Source organism: Lissotriton vulgaris, chromosome 8 (genome assembly GCF_964263255.1).
Source record: "Lissotriton vulgaris chromosome 8, aLisVul1.2, whole genome shotgun sequence".
NCBI lineage: Eukaryota > Metazoa > Chordata > Amphibia > Caudata > Salamandridae > Lissotriton > Lissotriton vulgaris.
Genome location: NC_141696.1, coordinates 117,107,908 through 117,131,582, shown reverse-complemented (window position 1 = coordinate 117,131,582; position 23,675 = coordinate 117,107,908). Strand labels below are relative to the sequence as shown.

At 43.0% G+C, this 23,675-nt stretch overlaps 1 protein-coding gene across 1 annotated transcript in view; it reads right to left on the bottom strand.

Moving 5' to 3' along the window:
* PDE2A (phosphodiesterase 2A) overlaps nucleotides 1-23,675 on the bottom strand; it is a 1,077,000-nt gene that overhangs the window by 46,691 nt on the left and 1,006,634 nt on the right. The window contains exons 15-21 of the mRNA XM_086933797.1: nucleotides 14,093-14,156; nucleotides 12,547-12,625; nucleotides 10,056-10,233; nucleotides 8,992-9,104; nucleotides 7,367-7,444; nucleotides 4,807-4,929; nucleotides 971-1,041 (exon numbers count right to left, since the gene is read on the bottom strand). Of these exons, the coding sequence (XP_086789923.1) occupies nucleotides 971-1,041; nucleotides 4,807-4,929; nucleotides 7,367-7,444; nucleotides 8,992-9,104; nucleotides 10,056-10,233; nucleotides 12,547-12,625; nucleotides 14,093-14,156 (706 nt within the window). The remainder of the gene's footprint in view (nucleotides 1-970; nucleotides 1,042-4,806; nucleotides 4,930-7,366; nucleotides 7,445-8,991; nucleotides 9,105-10,055; nucleotides 10,234-12,546; nucleotides 12,626-14,092; nucleotides 14,157-23,675) is intronic.

Genomic DNA, 23,675 nt, shown 5'->3' with positions numbered 1-23,675 from the left:
ACATACAACAGTTTATTGTGCATTTCATTAAATTTCCAAATTTTCTTTACATTTGATATTGCACATTTCAAGATAGTACTGCACCCAAACAACATACAGTGTACTATTTATTATACAGGACAAATCTGTATTCTGAATTTGTATCTGTTCACAAACCCATTTGGTAAATTTTTCAAAAGGTTGTCCTGCATTTAAGCTATATGGAAGCCAATATACTAGACCCGGGATGCTCATGCCACATTAATGGTCTGAAAAATATACAATCCTGAGATCAGAAGAGTTTGTATCCTCCCAAAGTTGATTTGCTACTGAATGTGCACTGAAAATATATTGGTGGCTCCTGATCAGAATGCCTTAGTGCATTTAACTCAAAATGGTACTAATGAACATACAAGTAATTGCTCAAGAATTTGAGAAGATGGTATAATACGTAGATTTGGGAGAACATTGTTAAATTTGATGTCTTTGTATATTTTGTTATTGGACTCAGAGTATTACTGGCAGAAGAAAGGTCATTATGGAAGGACACAAAATCTTTTCTTTTGCTAATGGTTGATTACAACAACAATGGCTTTTTGGCCATCAGGTTGTTATTAGCAGCTTAAAGTCTTCTTCCAACAGATATCTTTATGAATGTATGCAAGGGATTTATAAAGTGCAAATCTAAGTATAGAGCAGCCGAAGAGAGAAGGTTGCGTAGATGAGTATTGTAGATAGGGTGACACTTTCATGGTGATCCTAAATCACAGCAAATAGGTTGAGGGAATTTCACAAGGATATATTAGTTTAAAGGAAAAGTACACATTCTTAATCCTTGGATGTCATTTGATTAGATCTACGTTTCTGTTGAAATTGCCAATTTCCTCTATTCAAATGAAACACTAACACACAGAATATATGACTTTGAGATTGAGAAACAATTGCAACCCTAACATACAAAAGTTAATAAAGATGAGACCTGGGAACCCACCTGGCTAATGTTGGGCGATCAAGTTTGTAGTTGTTGACAAATCCCATGTCTTCAAACATACCTAGAATAGCCTGTAACAAAATAAAAAAGACTTAGTAACTGAGACTTATTGACTACTTATATTATGTGTTAATGCACAGTAATGACAGCTGGCCCAACAGAATGTAAACTGGGGAAAATGCATCATTGTGCCTCATATGCTATTACACCTATTGAACAATAACGAACTTTAAACTTCTAAGCTAATTTCATTGATACAGGTATGTTCTGATGCAACACTAAATTGATAACAAACTAATGCCTACTCTTACCTGTAAAAAATAAATAATGGTAAGCACTGATGATGCAGTGCGTCTTGCAGCTGTTTCCTCTGTACACATTTGTCATCTGCATGTTTTGCCTTACACAAACAGGCCCCAATTTTAGGTTCTGTGCTGCATACGAAGAGCGGCAAAGCAGTAGTCCCAGCTTTTTTTTTTTACATTTGGAATGAATTATAGTCAGTCTGAGCAACTTATCCCTGCTCTGTCTGCATTGTCCTCTGAATGAGCAAAATGTCCCATTCATCCACTTTGTCAACATTAACTATTGAATGTGCCAGACTGAGGCACTAAGTACAGAAAAAAAACCTCACATGCAAGTGCAGGGGATTCACAGGTTCTGAAATTACACTTAAATTAACTTTCTGCACTGCAACTTTTAAAAATGGATTTTAATTTTACAATGATGACTCCATAATTTAATAAGTCCTTTTTAATGCATACAGCACTACTTTAAGGAATCTCCTTCCACAACTGCCCGTGTCCTGTTTGTACTGTGGGAGGTGGGGTTACGAGGGAAAAATGTGGGATTTGACCTGAATACAGGTGCACTGTCCATTACCCCAATAAACCTTTTCTGCACTGCAGGGCCAGGAACAACAACCTTATTGTTCTGTTTCAATATTCCAGTGGTGCAAACTCAGCACTATGTTGTGTCCCTCCCCTCCTCATAGAAGTATAAGCCACGTTCAGGATTGTGGCCTCATTGTGTGAATATCATCCACAGCAGTTGAGTGCACTGTCAGTGCACCACCACCTGGAGCATTGTGGATGTTGCCATGCTGGTGGCAAACTGATGGCCAGCAATCATTTCATACTCAGTCTATGAGGGGAAGAGAGCGGTAGATCTGTGTTGGTGTATGTATCAGTTCAAGGTACAATAGGTGACCTTTCGAGGGCCACCAGCAGGGAAGTGCCTAGTGGGCCATACAAGCCGCAATGGTATCCCCTTTACTAGAGATGCAGGTCTCTTTATAAGGGTAGCAAAAATCCTAGCACCAGCATCACTCAAGATACCAAAGTGACTCAAGGACTTGCTGTTAGGTTGATCCTTGCTGTAATATAAGCATGTGCACCCATTCCAGGGATCCGGAGACTGAAAATCAGAGAGTCCGTACCAGTCTTGTCCTTAACCCTAGCTGCTCTTTGTTAAAATTTGTGGATTGAAAAAGGTCTTTATTTGTGTATCCATGTATAAAGTATTTCTAATGCGCAAAGCTTTCTAAAAGGCAGTGGAGGGCTGTACATTGTCAAAGACAAGCATTGTGCTCTTTAACCCCTTCACTGCGGCGGCTATTCCGCCGCAGTGCTAAGGGGGCGGGGCGGCCGCGCGGAGGGCGCATGCTGGTGACGGAACCGCTCCGTCACGGCCCCACCCGCTCAATGGAACGCTCAGCGCAGGCGCGGAATCCGCGCCGCGCAGGTGTGCCGAGCGGGCCGTGACGGAACCGCTCCGTCATCAGCACAGCGCGACCGCAGCTCATGACGGAGTGGTTCCGTCACCAGCAGGGGAGGGGTTAAAGAGGTGAGCTTTTAACTGTATCCTAAACTGGAACAGCGTTGCAGCACTCATGATTGATATGCGGGTGTTGTTCCAGATCATGGATACTTACATAGGAAAGGCCTGCTGTCTTGTTTTTTCTTTTTTGCACTTCTTAGTCTGCAGTCTGATGGTCTCTGTGCCAAGATCCACCAGAGATAGTGAGCGTTGTCTGCAGGATAAGCAGAAATGCTGGTCATGATAGCTTTGTAAATGATGCAGCTGGTTTTGAAGATGGCGAGGGCTGGCATGGGGAGCCAATGGAGTTCCATCAGGATGTGGGTGATGTGGTTACATTTCTTCACACTCTGGATGTCACGTGCTGTGGCATGCAGAATGCCCCTAAGCAGTGCCAGTGTTGGGTCTTGGAGACCATGGAGCAGGACATTAACGCCATCCATAGGGGGAGAATGAGGGCTTGAACAGCAGTTCCAAAGTCACTTTCTGGAGGAAATGCTTTGACTTTCTTTAAAATGTGGAGCTGGTGCCTGGTTGTCTTTGTTTTTTTGCCAATGTGTTCCTTGAGGTAGAGGTTGGTGATACAAGGAGAACCCAAGTATCTTGGCATTCAGTGAAAGATGGGTTTAGAATCTGTTAAGACTGATGTTATTGTACCAGGTTTCTATTGTATCTCATTTATGGTTCTTTGCAAACTACAGGAATCCTGTTTAGTTAGGCTTCAGGTAGGTGCAGGATATCCAGGTCTTAAAGGATGCAAGCAGCTTTTGAGGCATGTGAATGTCTACAACAGAGGAGGATTTCAGGTAGAGTTGTGTGTCAGCATATTGGTGAATCCTGATGCTTTTATGTGTGAGTGGAGCTCCATGTGGCTCCATGTAAAGGTTGAAGATGGCAGGAGGGAGTTTGGAGCCTTGGAGGACTCCACAGGTGATAGGGCTCTTTCGTAACCTGTAGGTGCCTATGTGAACAAAATGTTGTTGATTGTAAAGGCGGGAGAAAACTAGTGAAGGGTATTGCTGATGAATCCCATTTGAGGGTCCGGGTGCATACGAGGGTAGGATGGGCGACTATGTCTAAAGCAGAAGAAAGGTCCAACAATAACAGAAGGCAGGGACATCTTCATCTATGGTTAAGTGAGCGTTGTATATTATGTGTAAGGTTGTGAACTCCATGCTGCTGCGTGATATAAATTCAGACTGGTAGTTGTGAAGGAGATTGTTAGCATTTATGACATATTACAACATTGGAATGTTGGGTGCTCCATTGAAGACAATGGAGTGCTCTGGGCTTTTAATGGCAGGTAGAAGCCCGGAGAATCAACATTCCAATGTTGTTTCAGCGCCCTTGCTGTGAACAAAGGCCTCACGGAGTCCGAGGGCGTTTCAACCCCCTCGATCTCCATGAGACCTTTCTTTTACAAATTAGAACATTCTTCCCTCTTGGGGCGGAATGTTCTAATAGCCTTAGAACCCTTCGTAGCAGGCTCTACTGGCCAATAAAGGCCTGCTCCTTTGTTAAAGGCCCGAGCCAAATAGAGCAGTCCTTTAATGGCCGGTATAGCCAGCTACGGTGGGCTGTAAGGCTATATTAGTACAGAGTAGTTCTAGACACTGAAACTTGTTAATAAGGATACTTTACTCTTTAAGGTAGAGCCTTTAAGGTCTTTCAAACATGAATGTAACATTTGCTTGACTGTAGTAGAACGCTGGCACGTTGGCAGTGGCTCTTGATTTCATATAATCAAGAGACATTTTCATATTCAGAATTTCTAGAGGAAGAATTGATGCTTGAGTGTGGCTGAACATGATTCAGACTTGCGTTTAAGCTCTTCTGCCAACAGAAGCTAACCGTGTGGGGGGGAAGTGCATATTCATATTCACTTATGTGGTTTCAAATAATAATATTCTGCATTCAGTGGGGAGTGCTGACTGCAAATAATTCAAGATAAGCCACTACAAGAAACATCACCCAACACAGTCATTCTGCGTGTTTGTATATCCACCTAACATACTCACCATGGAAGTATCGTCCTCTGGAAGGGATCGTGGCATGTATGCAAATTTATCAAACTCTGGATCAATTTCAGACACCGGCTGGATGCCATATCTTAGAAGCCTCTTAGATTCATCTTCTGAGACCTGGAAATTGATATTAAAAATTAAAAACATTTCATGTTCAAAAAACCACTAAAGTGGTGTGACCTTTAAATCCTAAAGGCCAAATTAGTAAAGAATTAGGAGTGTGCATTTGTTGTCATCACTGCAATTACATATTATTTATGGCCATGTGATATCACCAGTGACATTTCTTGGAGAGTGAAATGTCTCGCAGAAATTAAATTTGAGCACAGATAAGAGCTGGGTGTCTCATCTAATCAGCCAATGTCTCCCTCTTTATGTACCTTCAAGTTGCCTTTATCTACCTTTCATCCTCAGTTTTTGCACCAACAGCTTTTGTTATTACAGAAAGCTGCTTTATGTCATCTAATGTTCCTTATTAGGGGAACTAGATAATATCTTAGTTGATTATGCTGCAGAGACGGTTATCTAAGTATTGAATTATAATTATCTTTTGATATATTCTGAAAAAGCGTTCAGTAGACAAATTTGGGGTAATCTATGACTGTTTTTTCAAATTTTGAGTCCCATACGTGCTACCACTGGATGATTCAATGCATCCTACACCCAGAAAATCAGATCTCTAATCACTCTGCAAACTGAAATCTCTCATTCATCCTTTAGTAAACTCCTTCTTGAACGCTGTTCTTCATTTGTCCATGGATTTCAAATCTATAATCTGTCCTCTCTTTGGTTCATTTTAGCATACAGGGATCTGCCCTCTACCTATTCTTCTTCCTATGGTTCATATTTCTCTTCTCTGCTTGATCTTCAATAGCTCAATTTTTACCTTCATCTATGATTTTGCTAGGTTGTCTTGTATTCTACTCATGGTCTTACTTCTCACTATGTTTTATCTGATGAGTCTATTTGCACCATCTCCTGCTACTGTTTCGCCTGTCAAGTCACTTTCTCTGGTATTTTCTCTGTAGGAAATACATTTTGTGAGCTGCAATCATGCCATGAAACCATACCAATTAGCTCCTTTGTGTTGTGCTTTGAGACGACATGATAAAAGTTAAACATAGTGATATGGAAATATAACCATTACAGTTTATTCTGGCCTTGTAAACACAAATATATAATCATTAACACAGCAGCAAAAACCTTTCAATAGGAAATAAGTATTATGTTCACAAAGCCATTCAGAGTACGTAAAGTAGTCCTCATGTTGTACTCTTTTATGTACTTTTGTGAATTAACCCCAAAACATCTCAAATTGGAATCAAATGGGAATATTCAAGGAATATTCATATATAATTTGTGTAAATAGAAATGGCTGTTCACTCCTCGCAGTTTTAATAATAGGAAGTTGGATATTTCGGGCCAATTCACAAAAGTGTTTAAGAGTATGTAAAAAAGTACTCCTGAAGGACTGCTTCTCATCCTGGTAAATGGTTCTGTAAATCTGTCCCAAGATATGCAGGTCTTCAAACTGTCTGAAATATTCCAAACATTCTCTAGTTCCCTCACCTATGAGTCTTATCTTTAATTTTTTCAATCCAAAACATCAGACTTTACTATAGTCTCTTGGAATCGTTTTCAGAACAAAGAGGGTGCCTTATATTCTGCTCTGATTCTCCAAAGTCTACCTTCTTGTCGCAAGACGAGTCAGTACCTTCTCCAGAGCACTTCTCCATCCATGCTCAGTTACTAACATGAATCCTTCCGGGCCACCTCTCCTTTGAAAAAATATGCTGGGAATATGACCCGTTACCACGAGAGCCATTACATCACATGGCATTACAACGTGGTCGTTGCAACGACCGCGTTGTTATCACGCAATGCCATTACTACGCATGTCATTATATCGACTTGCAGTAGATGGCGCGCTGACATTAGAAATATATCATATACTATTCCAACTCCAGCCTACGCAACAGTAGGGAAGGTGTTGGAAAAATAAACTATACTATTTCTAATGTTAGCGCGCCGTCTACTGCAAGTCGATGTAATGACTTGCGTAGTAATGGCATTGCGTGCTAACAACGCGGTCGTTGTAACGACTGCATTGTAATGCACTGCGGTGTAATCACCGCAATGTAAAGGTCGTTTCCCTATGCTGGTTGCAGCTCTTATGCCTCTGTCCTCCCCTCTGTTACCTCTTTTTTTGGTGGTCTCCATTTATTCATTAAGCAACAAAGCCCTGGTGCATCAGTTACTCTTCCATCCACTTGAGTCCACACAATCCCAACTCTTCCTCTCTGTAACCAGTAGTATCCCCCACTTCCGTAGTATACTCATAGTATAGTCAAGGACGCTAGGGCGGTTTAGATGCCCTTCTCTGCCCTCCCGCAGTGTTTCTCATCATATGTCTTTTTACAGAAGCATCATTGTCTCCCAAGCACTCACACCTGGTGTTAGAGTTATACACTGGCACACTACACTGCACCTCAAACCTCCATTTCTGAATACTGATTAATCACTGGATTGCAGAGCTGACATTTAAAGAACTTACCTTCATGTGATACATCATCATCTCATTGGCCAGGTGACTCCTAAACTGAGCCTCGTGGACTTTCTTGTACAGTAGAGACTGCAGGGAAATAGAAAACAAAGCAGATGAGACTGGAGACAGGACATCTGCATGCACAGGGAGCCCAACAATTACCATAGGACGCTAACATCTGCCCCTCCATCAGGCTAAGAGTGTTATTGATCAGCTGGTTTTATGCTACAATGAACATTGCAGTCAACATGCATTCAAAAATGAGCAAAGGAACTTTGAGAAATGCTTATTGAACACTTCAGAAAACTGTGCCCTAATTTGAACCCTGGGAGACTGTATTCCAGTTCCTTGATGAACTGCAGACCTCCAAATTTAGAGCCTTTGCCAGAGGGGCAGAGAACCCTGGGCCTTGAAAGAGCCGCTGCCCCAGTGGCTGCTCTGAAGGCACTGAATCTTTGTTGTACAGGTGCCATGTTCAGTGTGCCCAAACAACAGGTTTTTTTTTCAAAAACAAACTTCAAAAGGAGTTTTTTGAAAAAGACAAAATAAATGCACCTAACAAACTGGGATTTTTTTTAAGCATACATCCATCCACCCATCCTTCCATCCATCCATCCATCCATTCATCCCAGGAGGTTTCCTGGCCTTAGATAATTTATTTGGTTTGTTGATTTGGACCGCCAGGATTTCCCTGCTAGATCCAAACAGGAAAAACACGTTGGAGAGTCTGCCCTAAACTGAGGGACAGACTGAGGTACTTTGACTGATGGCCCAATGGTGGTCGGGCCGTCAATCAAAAATTTCCACCAGGGGAGTCTGCGGAATCATGGTGGTCCTCTGGACACTCAACGGTAATGGTGAACGCTAGGACAGTGTACTCTATCACGTTTGTGGCACTTTATTGTGGCCTGCTGCATCAGAACAAGGTTATGGTTGTGTATCTGGGAACTTGTGTTTTCAATGCATTATGCTCTAGAGTTCAGACTGGTGCACCAGGTTACCGAGGTCTAGCATTCAGGCACTGTTTTGAAAAGTATGATACACCTCCAGTTGGTGTATGGCTGAGAACATTTCTCATGCTGTGTTCAAAGTGGCATTTATTGCTCGTTTTATTTTTATTAAAATGACCACCAATGCGCTTCTCAGTAACTGTGACTCGTTCGTTGGTGCTCAGTGATATAATAGATTGGGGATGGATTAATATCATAAGTATGAGATACATCAGACATCCATAAACCTCAAGAACTCACCACTACACGAGTGGCATGGTGTGAGTTAGAAGAATAATGAAGGTAAGATTTGTAATTGGATCTCAGACATGCCATATCAAGCAGAGTTAAATTGATGCGAGGCATCTTCTTGCTCTTTTAAATTATACATGATATCTGCAGTACTTATCTTATCTATGTTTGCCTGTGTACGGTTTGCTATTAACTATATACTTTCTACTGAGATGTGTGTGACATGTCTAAATAATTTATATATCTAAACTTTACCAACTATTGTGTTAAGGAATTGAACGATACAAGTGGGAAATTCAGTGGAAATGGCACGATCAGTACTTAAAAGAGGCACAGGTTGTTAATAAAATAAATAAATGAGACGGATATGTCAATGGAAGCTCGCTGACATACGTGCGCAATGCTGATTCCACAGTAGATGGAGAATGCCGTCGCCAGGTCTTCATCGAACTTGGTGAATCCCGGCCCATTGATTTTGTTGACCAGCTCTGCCACCCCAATCACCTCTGAAACACAGAAGAAACTAGTGTAGGCAACTAGGGCAACATGATATGACATTTAATAGGCAAGAAACATGTTGACCTCCACAAAACCTTTTAAGAGCTAGTGTGGACCACTGTACCCACTCCTAGCCACTCTGTTTTTAAACACAACAAAGCAATCCAGATATGAACTGCCTTTAGTTATTTTTAAATCACTCTATTCCAGTCTGCTCACTTTATCACACTTACACTGCACCTCACACCTCACATCGGCAACCAATCAAAAGAACTCTGGCAAAGAGCCCCCCAGTGGGGCCCATTGGGCATTGCAGTGCCGGAACAACGAGGAGCTGCCCTATGATGACGCATGACACACATTTGAGTGTGCGAGGTCTCTTTTTCCTGAAGGATCAGATCCCCGATCTGACACCTCCGGTTCCTCTGACCTCTCCCTCTTATTCTATTAGGAACTGCATAGCTACGATTGACATGACACGAATGCTGTCCTGTACCAATTCCAAAAAGATACAAAATACAGACACAAATGCTAATATTTTTTCATCCTGTCACCCATACAGTGAGCATTCAACCCTTTGCCTATCTATTCCAATACATCCCAATCCTCCACCTACCTGTTCTACTCGTGTATTCATTCATCTATCCATACAACCACACATCCATCTTTCCATCCATCTAACAGAGGTCTGTCTGTCCATCCATCCGAATGCCCATTAATCAAACCAACCATACTTTTCTAACCATATGTCCATTCATTTGGGCATCCATTGATATATCCAACCAACCTCTATCCAATTGCCCATCCTTCTGCCCAACCGCCTGTCCTCCATCCATGCGTCCATCCATCCAACTTGTCAAGCAACCACCCATCTGTGCATCTATTCACTCACACCCATACATTATACACATCCACTACTCTCAGACTGAGGTAAAAATAGTCAGCGTGCAGCCACTCACCATTACTCTCATTTTTTATGGGAAAACAGAGGATATTTCTCGTCTTGAAGCCAGTGCTGTCGTCAACTCCCCGATAAAAGAGTGGGTGAGAATACGCGTCCTTGATGTTAAGGATTTGCCCTGTTGTTGCAACATGGCCAGCAATGCCCTGGTCGGCTGGAATCCGAATTTCATAGCTCTGAGGCAAACACAGAGAGGATATAAACATTTCAGTCTAAACTCAGGCTTTTCATCAGATTAAAAACTGCCACCTGGCATCACAGTACACAGACATTTTCACATGTATTATTTAGATCCTACTTGAAGGGCAGGATTGTCATATCATGTGTATATTTTGTAGGTACAGTAAGGTATGATCATGGGGTCTATTCACAAACTTTATTTTATAATATACTTAGTTGTAATGCAATAGTACTACTAATATACTACAAAGTCCTATTTCCGAACCTGCATGCAGAGGTCTAGGATTCTTCTTCTCCTGCCTTTTATGTGTAGCGATCTCCGCCCTGAATACGGAAATCTCCACACACGTAGGTACACATTTTAATAGTAAGTGTGGGAAGGACACAGGCGAGGGAATGAAAAATGAGGATTTTTTATGAATAAATGAGAGAGATTCAGGAAGGAGTAAGGAGAGGTTTAGAGAGGGCTAGGGGTGGGTTTAGGGGCAAAGTGCACCCACCCGTGAAAAGAGTAAGTCCATTGCTAATCACAGATGACACCTCTATAGTTACTACAGCCAAAAAACAAACCTAGTAGTGTGAATGTACTCCAGCTCAGACCTGGAGTAAATCCAACACCACACACGGTCAACCGCCGGTACTGCAGTACCCTCTCATAGAATATAATGGAGGTAGGGATTTGAAATAGAACCCTGTAGGAAATAACTGTAATAAATTAATTTATTTTAGCTTTGTAAAACAGATATATAAATTTAGTTTACCTTTAAATGTAAATATATATTATACATAGATATTAGTGTATTTGTATTAATATTTGAATTACCTTTTTTAATTTAAAAATAAATGTGAGGTTATTTTTTTTTAAACTTACTAAATTAATTACAATTACTTCTATTCATAACTTGTAATACATATTACAAGTTATACATATTACATATAAACACTTTAGGTGGATTTTTGAAGTAAAAATCTAAAAATAATTTTAAATTAATAAAATATACATGAATGAATTACATATTTAATTCAAAATTAAATTAATAATGCTGTAGTGTTTATTACATTTGTCTTACTTCTAAAATAGGTATATGTAATTAACATTAGTGCTTAACATAAAAAGTTTATGCTATTTGTTTTTTAACTTCAACAAGCTTTTATAAATGTCCCTGTAATTACCATAGGGAGATCAACGCCATGACAGTTGAGGTCTCAACCAAGTGTATGGGATATCAAATATGGTTGTAAAGTCACTACTAGTACTAACTTTACGGTCTTCAGGTGGAGCATGTAAGCCTACACTTTAGATTACTTTAATGTAAATAATGAATAGCAAATAGTTGTAAAGTTATTCTTAAGTGTAAGAGTAAACTTATATGTGTGGATTTACTCAAATGTAAGGCTAGGAGACCAAAGTCTCACTGTATTTCAAAGCTTCTTCCAGTTTTATAGTCTGAATGAATCTTCTTAGTGTATAAATTGAACCTTCCACCACAACTACATTCTCCCTTTAATAGAAACTTTGATGGAAATTCACAGAGCTTTCCTTACAAGTAGTTGTGTCTTAACTCCAGAATCAAATACAACTTCCAATGTATTCCTTAGAGAAAGGTATACCTTCTGGGGAAGAAACTTTTTGTGAATCACAAAAGCTTTTTTTCTGCTTGTCTTACTCCCTACCTGGGGCGAGTCTTCTGATGCACATATTTGCTGGCCTGGAGTGCAATGCAAGGCATAATGAACCCAAGCAGGGACATAATCAATTAACCCTATATGTAGGAAGAAATGTCCTTGTGCATCAGAGTCAATTTGTTTGAATATCAGAGACAAAACCTTGCTTTAAGTGGATTGAGGTATAAATCATGCAATTGAAAGGCAGACTCACATGACAAAGTACAACAAAAAGTTAAAAAAAAGAATAACATTGTCTTTAGAAGGGGTCAGAACAGTATTTAAATATTACAAATCTTGAATTACATGTCAAAGAAATGTAGCCATGGAAAGAATGTGGAAATAAAAAGGATATAGCACTCACTGAGGACTTTGCCATGAACTCCCCCCAATTTTTTATACATTTTTACTAAATTGTTTCATATGTGTATGGTCCACTTTTATGATTCTTGTGAATCAAATAAAGTTATTTGAACTGAACAGAACTACTCAACATTGTAGACCTACTCACAGAAACAATCTAAAGAAACAGGGAATTATTTGACAGGAAAATATCAGGCATTTCTAACAACTTGAATTAATGTAGGCCATCTCTATGATGCTTGTGGGATGCACTAATCATTGAATCCTGTGTCCCGACTTACATCATCATCCACCACTCCACCATCAAATACTTTGGCCACCAACTCATGACTGTATTTCTCCAGCAGGAACACAGAACATCTGTTGTAAGGGAAACAGAGGCATAATCAGTGAAGAAATTTGATTTCATATTACATATTCACATTGCATGTCCTCTCTACTACATGTGCTGCAACCTTGAATAGCTGCACACACCACTAATACAAGTTTGGGTGATTTGCCACTTCCAGCTTCATGCAAGCTTTTCTAAAAGAAGCTGATGCTGCATGAGTTTTGTACTTCTGCCAACAGAAAATTCTCCTCATGTTCCCCGACAGTCATCCGTGCAAAAAAACTGATATCCCCATAAATAGGCAAGTTCAGATTTTGATTTCTGGAAAGAGTGGTGAAAAGTAGTGCACCCACATGTTTGCTTGGTTCTTTGACAAGTTGGCAGGGTATGCCCTGATGTGGGTCCCTTGCTCACTTTACCACTGGATACAAGTCTGGCTGGTGAGGGGTTTTAACCCGAAACCAGACCCAGGATGCTTGTTTTCGGTTCAGGGAAGTCCTGGCTTGGCAGTTCAGGTTGGACTGTTCCCATGAGGCACAGGGTAAAGATTGATTTGCATATAGCTGGGTCTGAACTGAGGCAGCGAACTGAGCTAAAGAACGATGATGGGATCAACCCAGATCTATGACTCGGGGTGAGTGTCTGAAAAGTTTCAGCGCTCCGTCCATCATCTCCTTGTGTTTGCCCTAAGTTGGCAGGGTATGACCAGACATAGGTCCCTTGCTCACTTTGCCACTGGATTCAAGCTAGCCTGGCTGATGAGGGGTTTTACCCCAAACCTGGTCCCAGGATGCTCTGTTCCGGTTCAGGGAAAACCTGGCTTGGCAGTTCGGGCTGGACTGTTCCTATGAGGCAAGGGTCAAGACTGATTTGCATATAGCTGGGTCTGACCTGAGGTAGCGAAGTGAGCTGAAGAACGATGATGCATTCAACCCAGATTTGTGACTGGTGGGTGAGTGTCTGAAAAGTTTCAGCGCTCCATCCATCATCTCCTTGTGTTTGCTTTGTTCGCCCTAAGTTGGCAGGGTATGCCCAGACATAGGTCTCTTGCTCATTTGCCACTGGATTCAAGCTAGCCTGGCTGATGAGGGATTTTACCCTGAAACCGGTCCCAGGATGCTTGTTTCCGGTTCAGGGAAGACCTGGCTTGGCAGTTCAGGCTGGACTGTTCCCATGAGGCACAGGGTAAAGACTGATTTGCATATAGGTGGGTCAGAACTGAGGTGGCAAAGCGAGCTACAGAACGATGATGGATTCAACCCAGATCTGTGACTGGGGGTGAGTGTCTGAAAAGTTGCAGCTCTACGTCCAATATCTCCTTGTGTTTGCTTGGTTCTTTGACAAACCATCAACAAACAACACTGTTCATCGCAAAGGTGGAGTTCACAGTTCCAAGAATAGCAGGGTAGTGTCAGTGTGTACTCACTGAATACCCCAAGTGATGGGTCTTTATACACTTTAGGCTCACAATGCTTTACTTGCAACCATGAACTTACATTTCTGCATTGCTGAGATTCCGCGCCTCAGTTATGATCTCTTGCAGGAGCACCGACACGTCATCTGTGGATTGGAAAATGACAAAGGGTTACATTATGTGACTTGCCCCTGGAGAATCTTTCTTCAATAAAATGTTTTTTTTTTAAATCACACTATTAAATTCAATGGAGTCAAATGAAGCTAATCCATTCATCGAGCATTTGAAAAATCTGATAAATTAGATTTTTATTATTCATGGTTTTGCTTCTGCATTTTGAAAGAGAGGCATTTCTGTCATTAGAGCAAATGAATAACTTTAATTAAATTTATAAAGTGCTACATAGTGTCCTAGACTGAAAAGGAGGAGCCAGCAGCTAAACAGAGATCAGACAGGGTTGCGGCAAGTCTTCAGAGTCTTATGGAATAAAAGCTGATTTGGAATATTCTGAAGCTGGGAAGGCAATCGGCTTCTCCAAACTTTAGGTGCTTAATTGGACAAGCTTATCTCCCTTCCTAACATGGCATACAAAGGGACAATCTATAGTTTAATTAAGTCCTATTTGAAAGTCTAAAATAGGACGGGACGCTCCTTGGCTGGAGTATCTGTGCGCACAATAAATCACCGTAACATAACATAACATAACATATAATTTTTGAAAAGGGGCAGAGAAACATAGTTCCAAGCCTATGAAGGTCGTTATGGCAGATGCATAGGTACTTATAGGGAAGGTTGTACAAGTGTACAGAAATGTGTCCTCTGCGTGAAAGACAAAGAACCAGATATGAATGATGATTACCTGGTGGATCTTTGGGAGAACCAGATGTGCGGCACTGCCGAAACGCAGACAGACAAGAGCAACTGCCTGTGTGATTGTTTTACAGCCTGACTAAACTAAGGCAGGATTTAGCATATAGTCCTTTGGGACAGAATATAGAATGAGGATGGTTTGGCCAACTGTGGCTTGAATGAAAGTTGATGCCACAAATTATCCCAAGATTTTGACCAACGCTACTGGTGCGGTGGATATCCATTGGAGGGTGCCACCGTGAAAACAACCAAAGAGCGGTGCACCATCCAAAAATAAGGATCTCAGTCTTAAGTGTATTGAGGATTAAATAATGGCAGACATGCAAGTAGCTACATGAACTACACAGTTATGAAAGTCACGTAGTACCCAAGTGATGGCTGAAATGCCGATTAAGCATTTTGTTTTCCACATAAAATCAAAACTTTAAGCAATGCGTGGTCTACGCAAGGTGCGCTAGGGAATTCTAATACATATTGAAAATAGTTGAGTGCATGGAAGGTTCCTGCAGACATCAGCAAAAAACTGCCCAAAGTGATGAGGAATATTTCAATGGAGAGATTGTCCGATGTCGGTTAGTAAGACATGAAGCTATTTTTGGAAGGGAATCCACCCTAGCTGCTGACAGACAACCTAGGGATATAGGGCGGGAAGCCATATCATACGAAGGTGGGAAACCATGTTGAGCGACACAGAAAGACTGAGGAATTCTGGATACTTCAAAATCAAGGCTGAGACAAACATCGTTCAAAGTAACGATTACGACAGATTCAGTTTCAAGGGTAGAGACTTGCCCCAGGTAGACAGAAAACTGTGAGTAAAGGGTGTATTCTGCAGTTGTGGACATTGATGAAAAGACATTTATACTGGTAATTGGAGTTAAAAGAAGGGTCCGCACTAGGTTTTTCCAGAAGAAGCGTTACAATTGCCCGTATACAAGAAGGACAGTCGACGGCAGGAGACAAACAAAATTACATGTCTACAGCAAAAGAAGCAATCATATTTGGGAACCAGTGTAACAGTTTTCATGTAGCTGGAGTTCAAGGGTGAACCAGAGGAAAGAGTTGTAATTTTGGAATACGTTTACTGTCATTGGTGCAAGAACAGAGAGAACCCAGGAAACAAGCCTTCTCCCGCCGTGACTAGAGAATCTGGATCAAGATCCCAGTACACTGCCTAACCCAATGCTGATCCTCACCCCTTTACTCCTCTCCCCAACTCTGCACCCTGATACTTATCGTCCTCTCCCTTCCCCTACACTGTAACACTCTTATCACTTCTCACTTATAGAGCGCATGGCGACCCAGAGGCATACCAGCGTTGAGTAATTGTAGCTAGCTTTCTCGATTCAGTATAGTATCAAGAACAACCGCTCATAATTGTAATGAGGGTGGCACCCTCCAAAAGATAGAGGTGAATAGTTATCATATTAAAATCATTTACTGTAAGGCTGGTACACTTCACAGATCTATGTGGTGAACGTGTCATTATTGCTTCACTTAAGCGGTCTGAAAGAAGCAACAGTTGTCCTCCACCCTCTTCTCCCAACATCCAATAGAAAACAGAAGAAGTATGGTTGATTCATCAGTTCTAATTAAAACATTGGACATTTGCTTCCTGGATGCATCACTATAATGCATCATGGGACAAGAAAAGTGGGTCCAAATGGACACTTTGGGATGACACAACTTTCACTATAACTGAGCCGGACAAATGAGACATTGAACACTGCGCTATTGAACCACCTGTGATCCCCAAGGCAAAGAAATGTGACGAAGCATAAAGCAAGTCATCATTCAAGTGAAAAATTGGGGTCCTCGAATTAGGCGATCAGCGGTACAGCTGCTGCTTTTTGCTATTCTTTCCAGTTGGAGGTTTTTTACAGTCTCACTCTATGTATTGTTTGGAAGATTGCACAGTCTCCTATTTGATCCCTGTATATTGCTTAATAAAGAATCATTACCAGGCATTACCTGCTTTGCAGTCCAGCAACTTTGCTTTATTACAGCAGATAATTGGCTCTATTCAGCTGCTTCGAGGTCCAGAAGGCTGAGTCGACCTTGAAGAGTCTGCAAAGAGCTGACATTATTGCTAAAAAAAGCTGCATCTTGATTCCTTTCTGCCCTTTCAAACTTCACAGCAGAACCCAAAGTAATGACAGGCCCTTTGTACTCCTGACCAAACATACCACATTATACTAGGTGAGATAAGTGAGGGGCTTTCATCTCTTTCAAAGATGCAGATATTTCATCCTGAGCTCCCCGAGCACAATTATTGAGGCCCTTACTTCAAAAATATTCCTCATATCAAAGAGCTCCATAACCAATTACTCTCTGATGCCCAAAACACGCGCTGAACATAACAAGCATGACCGGGTACAGCTGGATGGGATTGGCATGTCTCTGGCACAGCTGCATTGACAGAGTCTTTCAAAGGAGATGATTTAAGATTTCAGGGTCTCTCTGCTGCAAAAGGAGGGCTGAAGGGGGTGTGAAGCTGCGAAGACTTTTCCTCTGCAAATGTGTATTGTTTTCTAAAAAGTATGTACACTACAAAAAGTTTGCAGTTTCCAAAAATCAACTTGTGTGAGAACATTTGCACTAAAAGCAGAAGCTGCAGAGAAAAAATAATGGGAAAAAACTTTTAGTCTGAGAATTCTCTCAAAAATGTTTACACAAAAAGTACATTCACAAAGCTTTTGTTTGTGTAGAAGTGAAGTTTTGCTATCTTTTCATAGCGGTGAGGAAACTTTTGCCATAATTTGTGTACTTTTCGGTGTGCTATATCAATCGCGTTGGTCTTGTGCATACATCTAGCTGGAATAGCAGCTCCCAATGCTATCGTTCAAAGTGCACATATCTCTGTCCACTGTCGGCGTTTGTTTTCACAATTTGGAATAGTTTGCTGGCTGACTGTTTAGGTCTTGCCAAAAGTAGGTTATTTTACTTTCATGTTATTTTTTTATTGCATGGAGGAAATAATAGCTTTGTTGCTTAGTGATAAAAACCAATGCAATTTTTAGACAAATAATATAAAAAATTATAGCTACAAAATGCGTAAATATATCGTAAACCATGCTAAAAATCATGCAATAAAATACATCATATTTAAAAATTGTACTAGACCACTAGCCAGTTGCATGTCTGTGCTATTAAAACTGTGGGGCATATTACCAAGGGGGGGGATAGGCAATTATCGCCAGTTTAGCGGCCGTTTTCGGCCGCTAAGCAGCGATAATTCTATTGCTCTATTAGCAAGCTGTCGCTAACTGATGTTAGCGACAGCTTTTAGGCGATAGCGAGCGGTTTGGGGCCCGCTTTGCATGTCAGCGATATTTATCGCTAATGACATGCAAAGTGGGCGTACCCAACCTGTTAGCGACTGAAAGCAGTCGCTAACGTCGTTGTCGCCTACTAGCAAGGCAGACGTAGCGATGGAAATATTCTCGCTATCGCCAAAAACTAACGCCTGCTCAGACCAGTTCTTAGCCATGTTATCCAATGGCAGGTTGATAACATGGCTAAGAGCATTTTGTCGCTAATGCGTGAATATCGCTGTATTCTCAGCGATATTCACGCATTTCGCCGCTATCGCTGGATATTTTAGCACAATGGAGAAAAACGTTGCTAATAGCATGTTTTCTCCGCTAACATATCCAGCGATAGATAAAAAAATCGCCGCTAAGCCTATTTAGCGATAAATATCGCTACTTGTTGGTAATATGCCCCTGCAATTGTTGACGTCAAGTCCTTTTCTGACTCCCAAGTGGTGATGGTTTAACTATAACATCCCGTTCATCCACGAATCTTGGGCACCAACGTAGTATGTGTGTTAGAGCTTTCAAATTTGTATCCATAGAACCCGCAGTTGGTATGTGACCTGGTGTTATCCCACTGTTGTTATAGTTCACCTGTATCAAACCGCCTAAATAATAACCTGGTATATTCTATTTGAGGTTTTATGTTTGGGAAATGCCTGGAATTCTGAATTTCAAAAATAGACCCATGTGTTTTAATAATAAACAAACTTTAAAATACGTTTGAAATTTTTTCCAGATAATTGATTTTCTGAAATGATTGTATATTGGTGACTATGAGTTCTCCCAGACTTCTTTCTTTTGTAGTAAATCCTGAAGGGCATTAACATGACTATTCACGGTAGTATCTTCGCTATCTGTGCCCGAAATATATGTTTTAGAGTGTTCAGTTTAGCTTTTTTTAATTATCCCAGAAACTAGATTACAACATGCCTGCACTTTTATCTTAATCAGACAACGTTCCAGGTGGTTCTGGGCCTGTGATGAAGAGGAAGGAAGATTCTACAGCTGCCTCAACAGATTGCACTGGGCTAGGTCCAACCATTTCATTACATTAACAGGGAGGGTCTCAGTAAGAAATGCATACAATTCACTTTTATAACATCCAATAGTGGTTTTATAGATGGCACGGGTAATTTCTGAGAAACATGTGTCAGAGCAACTACCAAGGAGTTTGCTTTAGGTTTGAGTGAAGCTATGGGCGCTGATTACGAGTTTGGGTGTTATTTAACGCACCTTATAAATAACGATAACACGGGGTACGTTATCTATCTGATGCAATAAATAACACCTTGCAGGCATCTGGTTTTCATCGCTCTGCATTGTTAGAAGTTTGAGCTTAAAAGCGCCTTCATTTGCTTTTCATATCACCTGCTGTTGTAATCATTTATTAGCGCTGCCTGTATATACTGCTTTGTGACTGCATTCCGCCTGCTTTATTAACTCTTACGTAGCGCTGACTTGCCTGCACTGTTTAAATTGTGTAATTGATTTGGACACTTCATCTGCTGTGTCGAATATTGCCGCTTTGATTCTTTAGCGCTTAACTGGTTATTTCCACAGCGCTTTCAGTCCTATTACCGCGCTAGACTGTAGCGCTACGCTGTGCCCCCCCCTCCGCCTCCATTTTGTTTGTTGTTGTCCTCGTGTGCCCGCCCCGCCTCCCAGCTGTGACGCCCTCCCACAGAATAGTAAGAGCGCTCCACTCCCCAGATTCGACGTGACTCGCTCCTCGCCTACAAGCTGAGTGGTCGCTCCCAGTGTCTCTTGCAGGCATCTGGTTTTCATCGCGCTGCATTGTTAGAAGTTTGAGCTTAAAAGCGCCTTCATTTGCTTTTCATATCACCTGCTGTTGTAATCATTTATTAGCGCTGCCTGTTTATACTGCTTTGTGACTGCATTCCGCCTGCTTTATTAACTCTTACGTAGCGCTGACTTGCCTGCACTGTTTAAATTGTGTAATTGATTTGGACACTTCATCTGCTGTGTCGAATATTGCCGCTTTGATTCTTTAGCGCTTAACTGGTTATTTCCACAGCGCTTTCAGTCCTATTACCGCGCTAGACTGTAGCGCTACGCTGTGCCCCCCCCTCCGCCTCCATTTTGTTTGTTGTTGTCCTCGTGTGCCCGCCCCGCCTCCCAGCTGTGACGCCCTCGCCCCTCCCCCTCCACCTTCCATATATGACAGGAGTTCCCGCGCGCAGCGTTTACGCGCAGCGACCGCGCCCAACCCGCGCCGAAGGTGCGCCAAAGGTAAGCCCGTCTACGCCCGTCCGCGCCTGGACCGCGCCCAGCGCCAGACCCCCTGCCCCTCGCGCTGCCCAGCCCTCCCGCATTACCTACGATGCCGCCACCCTCCTAGCCCTTAACCCCGGTCGCGCCCCCAACTGCGTCCAAGCAGCTCCTGGACGCACCCATGGACCATTCTCCTGCCTCTCCTGCAAATTTAGCGGCACCGACATCTACACTGCTACGACCACTCCACAGACTCCCGACCCCAACCACCTAGAATGCATCCTTCTCAACACCCGCTCGGTCCACAGGCACGCCATTGACCTTTGGAACCTACTAGACACCATCTCTCCTGACGTCGCCTTCCTAACGGAAACATGGATGAACGCTTCCTCCGCCCCTGACATCGCCATCGCTATCCCTGATGACTATAAGATCACACGCAAGGACCGCACCGACCATACAGGAGGCGGAATCGCTATCGTCCATAAGAAATCAATCCGCATCTCAACCAGCTCTGACGCCAACCTCGCTAACTCCGAACACCTTCACTTCCAGATCCACATCGACCCCAAAACCACACTCAGAGGCACCCTCCTCTACAGACCACCAGGACCCCGCGCAAAATTCAGTGAAGACATCACGGACTTCATCACCCCACACGCGCTCCCCTCCAAAGACTACATCCTTCTGGGAGACCTCAACTTCCACCTTGAAAAGATCAACGACCGCAACACCGCCACCCTCCTGGACAACCTCGCCAACCTTGGACTTAAACAACTGGTCACTTCCCCCACCCACATCGCAGGTCACACACTCGACCCCATCTTCACCTCCAGCAACCATGTCTCCTTCAACCACACTACGGATCTCCTCTGGACTGACCACAGCTGCATTCACTTCACCTACAACAAGCCGAAACCCATCTACCACCTCAAACCAACTCTACAAAGAAACTGGAACAAAATCACCACGGAGCAGATCTCCTCATCGCTCCTCCAAACCTCCCCAGCCCTCTCTTCTAACGCCAACGAAGCCGCCTCCAACCTCACCCTTTGGTTATCCAACACCGCCGACACCTTAGCACCACTGAAAAAACGTCAACACAAACTTGGCATCAAGAAGGCCTCATGGTTCAACGATGACCTCAAGAAATCCAAGAAACTGTGTCGCTCCCTTGAAAAGGCCTGGAAAAAAGACCCATCCACCAGCAACAAGGACGCCTTCAAAAGCACCATCCGTACTCACCACCAACTGATCCGAAAAGCCAAGAAAACAGCATTCAAGGATCGACTTGACAACAACGCCCACAACAGCAAGGAACTTTTCAACATCGTCAAGGAATTTTCCAACCCCTCGGCCAATTCCAACGACATCACCCCCTCTCAAACCCTCTGCGATTCCCTAGCCTCATTTTTCCACAACAAGATTGCTGACATCCACAACAGCTTTGACAACCAACCCGGAAGCCAACCCACCCTACCATCAGCTGACCATCTTCCCCCCGTTAACACCCTTAACGCCTGGAACCCAATCTCCACTGAGGACACCATCCGCCTGATGAATTCCATCCACTCTGGATTCCCCACAGACCCATGCCCTCACCACATCTTCAACAAAGCAGACTCCGTCATAGCTCCGCACCTCCGAGACGTCATCAACTGCTCCTTCAACTCCGCTACCTTCCCAGAAGACTGGAAACACGCTGAACTCACCGCCCTTCTGAAAAAACCAACAGCAGACCCCACCGAACTCAAAAACTACCGCCCCATCTCGCTTCTTCCATTCCCGGCCAAAGTCATCGAGAAAGCTGTCAACAACCAGCTCGCCGCCTTCCTCGAAGCCAACAAATCACTCGACCCCTCACAATCTGGCTTCCGAGCCAAACACAGCACTGAGACCGCCCTCATCGCAGCAACAGACGACATTCGAACTCTACTGGACAATGGAGACACAATCGCCCTCATCCTCCTCGACCTCTCTGCAGCCTTCGACACAGTCTGCCACAGCACCCTTTTACAACGCCTCAGCAACATCGGAATACAAGGAAAAGCACTCGAATGGATCACCTCGTTCCTCACCGGAAGAACCCAGAGAGTCCGCCTCCCACCTTTCAAGTCCGAGGCCTCTGAAATCATCTGCGGCGTACCACAAGGATCCTCACTCAGTCCCACCCTCTTCAACGTATACATGAGCCCCCTCGCGGCCATCGCCCGCCAACACAACCTCAACATCATCTCTTACGCGGATGACACTCAACTGATCCTATCTCTCACCAAGGACCCCAGCACCGCCAAAACTAACCTACACGAAGGAATGAAAGAAGTCGCCGAATGGATGAAACAAAGCCGTCTGAAACTGAACTCAGACAAAACAGAAGTCCTCATCTTAGGTAAATCCCCCTCTGCATGGGACGACTCCTGGTGGCCGGAAGCCCTCGGAAATGCACCCATCCCGACAGACCACGCACGGAACCTTGGCGTCATCCTGGATTCCTCACTCTCAATGAACAGACAAGTCAGCGCCGTATCCTCTTCCTGCTTTAACATCCTTCGCATGCTCAGAAAAACATTTTGTTGGATCCCCTCCGAAACAAGGAAAACAGTCACCCACGCTCTAGTCACGAGCCGACTGGACTACGGAAACACCCTCTACGCAGGTACCACCGCTAAACTCCAGAAAAAACTACAACGAATCCAAAACGCCTCAGCCAGGCTCATATTAGACATCCCACGCAACGAACACATCTCTGGTCACCTTAAAGACCTCCACTGGCTACCCGTCAATAAGAGGATTACTTTCCGACTGCTTACCCACGCACACAAATCACTCTACGACATCGGACCAGACTGCCTCAACTCTCGACTATCCTTCTACACCCCCTCCCGCCAACTTCGCTCTTCCAGCCAAGCCTCCGCCACTGTACCTCGCATCAACAAGACCACCATGGGAGGCAGATCCTTCTCATACCTAGCTGCCAAAACATGGAACTCACTCCCCGCCTACCTTCGCCTCACCCAGAATCACCTAGCGTTCAGAAAGCAGCTTAAAACATGGATATTTGACAAATAATCCTCCTCCCCTTCCTCAGCGCCTTGAAACCCTCTGGGTATGTAGTGCGCTATATAAATTTTATGACTTGACTTGACTTGACTTGACGAGTTTGTGGGGAAGAACATGCAGATTTTGGTGCTTAATGCACCAAAATCCTCAAGACAGTGTATGCCTGGATCAGAATTGACCGACCCA